A 6,678-nucleotide genomic window follows, 5' to 3' on the forward strand; every position below is an offset into this window, starting at 1 on the left:
AAAAAAAAAAAAAAAAAAAACCGAAGTAAAAACTATCCATACATGTTATTGTAATATTGCACAAAAAAAAACAAAAAACATGTTGTTGTAATATTAAAATAAAAATGAAATTATCATTATCATATGATTTTGTTGATGGAAGTGATATTTCACAATTATTATCCAAATACATGCTTATGATATGGCAGTAAATCATGCAAGAAAAATGTCTCATTATTATAGATATGTGTGTGTTTAGAAATGAACCTGGAGATTATTGTTGGAGAGATCAAGCTTGCAAATCTGAGCTAAATTGAGTGAAGGATTGGGTAGAGACTCCAATGCCATCCCACTCAGATTCACAACCTCTAGCCTCTCTTCCTCATTATCAATAATGTTATTGAACGATGGTGATCTAGGTGATGATGGAGATGATGGTGACGATAATGGTGATCTCTTCCGTTGATGATGATTAGTATTACGTTGATCCATCATCATCATTTGTTCCTTTTGTACTTGCGGTTGCTGATGATGATATGCCTCCTCGCATATCATCTTTCACTCGTTTTACGTTATGGTTGAAGAAGAAAAAGAAGAGAATGATCAAATGATCATAGAAGAAAGAGAGAGTTTAAAAAGCTTAATATGTTTTTCACAAATGTGTGTGTACGGAGAGACTATAGGAGATGTACGGTGGAGAATTGTGGTGGGAATTTAAAAAGGAAGTAGATCGATTTAAATTAAACAAAATATTAAAGCTATAAATTAAAAATAGATTAATTTGGTAATTAAAGAAGCATGGCTTCATTTTTAATTCGTGGTCAAGGTTTTCTAAACCACCTGATTAAAAAAAAGTCAAAATGCTACGCAAATTACTCTTTTTATATCTAATCAGTCTTTATTGTTTTATGGGCATCTTTTGACCAAATCAAAAGGGAATGTGTTCTCACTTCTCACTAAACTATTAAAAAGAAAAAAAAATCACAAAAGCATTGAACTTGTATTAAAACAAAAAAAAGTACGAATATTCCAATTGATAATGTACTTTTGACACATCAATCTCTGTTTAATCCGTACGTATTGATATGTACACGTATGTGTGCAAGCAAGTACATGCATATGATATGGTTGGAAATATTCTCCATTAATATGGGACTTGACCCATAGATTTTTTTTTTCCTCGGATGTTCTAAAAATAAAGTTCATTATCTCTTTCATCTTTCTCCACTTTTTTAAATAAAAATAAAAATATTATTTCAAGAAATGAAAGTTTAGATTTACTTCATATAAACCCTAATCCTAAATACATGGTTTCTTCTAGGATTTACTATATTAACTTTCAAATACTACGAAATGCTTGTTACACATTGAACACCTACTCTCAATTTCACTTCTTTCTCTCTCTCTCTCCGATTACTCTTTGATTGATTCAAAATTACGAATTCCTTTTCATCTCAATCACAAAACTAGCTGTGAAAATTGTTACTTTTGCTCATGATCATCTCCTTTGTTAAAACTAACTACATATAAGAACTTAAATTTGTGTTTACCTTAAAATCTTCTAAATTTTATGTCTGGTTTGTTACATTTCTATGTGTAGAGAGTTTTGTGTTTAAATCAAAAAAGTTAAGAAAATATATATCCATTGGGGTTGTTACACTTACACACACACACATATAAGTGTAGTTTATAGTATAGCATCAAAAGGTGACACAACACCCATAACTTTTCACACTTAGATTGAAGAAGATTTGTTTAGAATGAAAGTTGAAAGTTGAAACTCATTTCAACGATCGATCAAAGGTTTTATTCAAAATACTTCAATCTTTTTAGGGGCTTTCTTGTAACATTTCCTCTTAATTATTTTGACTCATCCTTCCACGTATCCATCATAAAAAAAAGACATCAAACACCAACACGTAATCATCTCTAACGTTGACAGGTGTTCTGGATTCTCGTGTCTTAAGTCGAGAAGTATCTTACAGGAAAATAGTGAACCTGTGAGAGAAAGAGAACAAAGAGAAAGATATGGAGGAAACGAAAGAGAGAATGGAAAGCGAAGATAAGAAGAGAGACGTCACCAGTGAGGCAGGAAAGGCTCAAGACAACAAGACGGTGAGAGCCATCATTCGCGAATCTATAGTGGAAGGCAGAGGTGCCAGCGACGATGACAATGTCAAAGACGGCGGCAATGGCACTGGCAAGCCGGATGATATTCTTGTTTTCTCAAGAACTGTACGGAAGATCGATTCGTCACTTGAATAGTAGCTCATCTGGATGGGTTCAACGACCATGAATACGATCAACTTGGAACTGTGTGGTGTTTCTCATTTAGTTTGGGTTATATGGGCTAAATCGTGGGGAAGTGTTTCATATCATTTCGGTGTTAGATAGTGTTCGTTTACTGTCTATTTAAGTTGTTTACGTTTGTGAAACTTTTTATATGAAGAGAAAATTACCTAAAGTTATACTTGTGTTCTTTGTCCAAAAAAAAAGAAAAAAAAAATGTTATACTTGTTTTCTTGTTTTTATTCTTTTGATCAACACAGTTGATTAACACATAACTAGGAGTCTAGGACCTATCAAATGTTTTTTTTTCCTAAGTAAACTTTGAAAATGTTTGATTTTATTCATGTGAAACGAGCTCTTTTTTTTGTATCAATCGACTTGAGAAATAAATACACCGGTAGATATTACACTAGCTATTAGTTGAACACAATCGTGAAAATAAAACATGTTTACTAAGGACTAACATTTTGCCACCATATCATTTTTGCAAAGGAAGTTCCTCAATATGATTGATTATCTACCTAGAAAATGACACACTAGATTTCTCTAACCAAAAACAAATGAACCGTAAAATATTTCAAATCTACATTTGATTTATACACAAACACCAAATTTGTCATAGAGAAAGAAAAAGGTCTTTAGAGAAAGCACCATTGGGCTTTATACTTCAACTCGATCTAGGCCTAGTTAGTAATTTACTAGCTTCAGCTTCATCACAACTGTCACCATCTCAAGAAAACTCTAGAATTCTCTCGAGTAGTATTATGATTTATATAGCTAAGCTTCCGTTGCTTTCTAGAGTAGAGAAAAATAAGATGTCAATAATTCCCATCAACGATCGCCGGAGACTATCTCCAGGCGAGAGAATCTGTGAACTCATGAACACCTTTCTTGATTTCTCATCACCATCTCTCTTTCTTTCTCACACTTCCCTTCGCTTTCGACCGTCGAGACGCAGCTCAACTGGACGGAGACTCCAACAGCTCACGTTTTCAAAGCGTATCTTCCTGGACTGAGTCAAGACGAAGCGATTGTGTTCGTGGACGACGAAGGATATCTTCAGATATGTACTGGTGACAACAAGTTTATGAGCAGATTTAAGCTTCCTAACAACGCCTTGACGGATCAGGTCACGGCGTGGATGGAAGATGGGTATCTCGTCGTGTTCGTCGCGAAAGATGGTTCTTCTTCGCCATCACAGCTGCCGGAGATTGAGGAGAATCGTAACGTGAGAGTCGTGGAGATCACCGGCGATGATGATTAATTAAGTTTTAAGTTTATAAACTCTATGCACTAAATGAATTAATTAAAAACTTAAAGACTCTATGTACTTAATGATCAAGTTGGCGAAAATTTATCTTCTCTACGATTATTACTTACTTGCGTCTAGATCTAAAATCTTTATTCTTTACTATGGGATAACCACAATACATATAATATCTAAAGTACACTAGTCGCTAGAAAGCTCACATTTGACATAAAGACAAGACATAATACCTTATTCTAATATTTTGTACCTCCTTCTCCTAACTCCTCTTTGATTTCCTATCTCCTGCTAGACTTCAAATTAACATCTACTCAATGATTCTAGTAGCCGGCATCAACATCACTAACAAAATCCAGAAGATGCTACTGAGTTTTTCCAACAGGAAAATGATTTGGATTCATATATATTGATATCCTTGAGTTGAGCTACATTAGGAAAGCCAACACAATTTGTTTGAATGAAAATGTGGGTAGAATATTCTAAGCCCTTCAAATTAGTGAATGGATCATTGGTAAGTGTCGATTAATTTGTTTCCTTTCTCAAGTGCTAATATGTAGAAAATGTGGACTACTACTATAATTTGAGTGGATCTATCGATTGGAATGTGTTCTATTCCAACTAAAAAAAAATAGAATACACTGTTATAAAACATAACGCAAACATAGATTATTTTTATATTATATATGTATATGTATGTGTATATGTATAACTATATACACTATAATATATAAAGGGAAAGAGACGAGAGATAAGTGAAATAAATTCTTCTCTCTACTTCTTATTATTACATCTTTCATACTCTCTTGTCTTGCTTTTACAAGTGAAGGAAAGTACATATATATAGGGGCTTTTGTAAATGGATAAGTATAAGTTACTTTATTACTAAGTAATTTGGGGACCAGGTGATAAGAAGATAAGATCAAAGTGATGGATAATTACTTTCATAATTATCCGTTTATTTTATTCTTCTTTGATTATTTATCACCATTTACTTTTTGTTTACTGCCTCGTTAAAAACCTTATCATAGAAAAACCATATAAGATAAAAGTTATGATAAGAGAAAAAGAGTACAGTGACACAATCTTCCCCTGGAATAGACGAGTCTTGTTCTTATTGACATTCTCCTTTAAGGTCGATATTCTGCGTGTTATTTGTTGCCTCGTTAAAAACCATGTCGTGGAAAAACCCAGTGAGATAAAAACCATGATAAGGGAAAAAGAGTGCAGCCACGCGAATCATCATATTCTCCCCCTAGATGTATCATATTCAAAATATGCATTTTGATCTTTGAAAATGCATTTTGAATGAAGTAGCAGGAAGCACCTTTGTAAGTACATCTACTATATTATTAGTTGAGCTGATGTACTGGCTATCAACTTCCTTATTCTTCTCAAATTCTTGACCGTAAGAGAGGAATATATCTTGTCTTGTCGTTCTTGGTGTAGCTTCCTTTGATTTGGGCGACATATGCAACATAGTCTTCAAATAGAGTTGTTGCCTTTCGGTTGCTTCTTGTTAATGGGTCCAAACAAGCATTAACTAGTTGATGCTGATCGAATCCTCAGTTCGAAGTTCTTCGTCAACATGTTACGAGGCTCCAATCTTAGGCAGATAACTATTGGTTGACGTTCAAGCATCATCTGAGCCATTAGGGATTCTCGATATGGCATATGAAGCACAACTATTTTAGCATGACTTGAATAAGCGACGGCCAAAGTCTATCACTGAAACGTCGCGAAGTTGTTGTTTTGCGATATATCTTTATATCGATCCGATATAAATCTTCCATCTGCAAAACCAACTAAACCAAACTTGGGGGTTCCAAAATATATTAAGCCCAAGTTAATCATACCTTTGCAATAGAAGATACATTTTAACTCATACTCAAAATCTACTCATAGAGAATGAGTTATATGCTGCAAAGAGATTAGTAGAAAAATGCTATGCATAATTCATAAGATATATAAATGTTCGTCAGCATTTATATATGATCTTATATGACTATATATACATATTTGACTTCTTTTAGAAGTGATTAGTATAACATCTATTTCGATAGATGTTTAGTTTGGAATATCTAGAGACATATTTGTCTTTCCAAGATCTTTCATTCCATATAACTCTTCAAGAGTTTTGATGATGTTCAAAATCATCACTGTTATGAGTTCTAGAGAACATAATTATGATATCATATATTTTCGGGATAAGTTCTTTAAGCATCCCATAAGGCATATTTCAAGTCATCTATATAGCATTCATTTGTTTGGTAGGGTATTTTAACAAAACATGGCGCGACACACCATTTTGTTATATATCATTATACCCTTTTAGTGCTTGGACCACTAGTCCAAAATTACTCGTTTTTATACGAGTTTATATAGACTTGATTACCTCTTTATTGGCCAATATATATCTCTATATGCTCACATAGCGGAGATTTATGATCCTCATTAATCACATTGCGGGATATAATATTTTATTGTCGACATGTATGTCTTTGGTTCCAAATTTCTCGTAATGACATGGTTAATCGAGATCTCTTTAATCATTATATAAATGATTTAATTCAGGTACCTGATTTCGTTATTAACCATATCAATCGTTTTCTCTACTCCTCTTAAGGAGTATCTTGCTCCTCTTTAGGAGTCTATGTGCATCCTCTCTGGGAGTCTATTAGCTCTTCTTAAAGAGTCTATTTACTCTTCTTTAAGAGTTCATTTGCTCCTCTTTTGAGAGTATAATCCTCTTTTTAATTTCCTTCTTTTTCTTTTCGATGATTTTATTTATTTTAGGAACCAAAGTAGTCTATCACGTTTCTTATGTGTCATAGACTTCGTATGTCATCCGTCAGAGACATATTTTTATTGGAGCATTTTTAGCTGGGATGTGAGATTTCTCAGAACTACAAGTTCGTATTCATTTATGTGAGGATCAATAATTATATGAAATCTCATCTATCAGCTTTTTGCATTTGATTTGCAATATATATTTTGAATAGTTATCTGTTGAACTTTTGAACTTTTAAGTTCATATTCATTTGTTCAAAGATCCAAAACTATTCAATGATTCTCCCATAATGATGGAGAATTTTATCATCCAACATGATGATATGCAAATCTTGCAATAGGCACATCTCTCATAA

At 33.2% G+C, this 6,678-nt stretch overlaps 2 protein-coding genes and 1 pseudogene across 2 annotated transcripts in view; 2 read left to right on the top strand and 1 right to left on the bottom strand.

Annotated features, from left to right (window-relative positions):
- LOC104767150 (plant intracellular Ras-group-related LRR protein 6) overlaps positions 1–644 on the bottom strand; it is a 2,916-nt gene extending 2,272 nt beyond the window's left edge. The window contains exon 1 of the mRNA XM_010491189.1: positions 247–644. Within this exon, the coding sequence (XP_010489491.1) occupies positions 247–534 (288 nt within the window). The 5' untranslated portion in view covers positions 535–644. The remainder of the gene's footprint in view (positions 1–246) is intronic.
- LOC109130753 lies at positions 1,961–2,443 on the top strand. Its single transcript, XM_019240751.1, has one exon. It carries the CDS (start codon positions 2,008–2,010, stop codon positions 2,242–2,244), a length of 237 nt encoding a protein of 78 aa, XP_019096296.1. The 5' UTR covers positions 1,961–2,007; the 3' UTR covers positions 2,245–2,443.
- LOC104767152 lies at positions 2,512–3,647 on the top strand (annotated as a pseudogene).

Source organism: Camelina sativa, chromosome 19 (assembly GCF_000633955.1).
Source record: "Camelina sativa cultivar DH55 chromosome 19, Cs, whole genome shotgun sequence".
Taxonomy (NCBI): domain Eukaryota; kingdom Viridiplantae; phylum Streptophyta; class Magnoliopsida; order Brassicales; family Brassicaceae; genus Camelina; species Camelina sativa.

What these genes read in the sequence shown, in the direction of transcription:
- LOC109130753 (XM_019240751.1), top strand. Translation starts at nt 2,008, where the DNA reads ATGGAGGAAACGAAAGAGAGAATGGAAAGCGAAGATAAGAAGAGAGAC.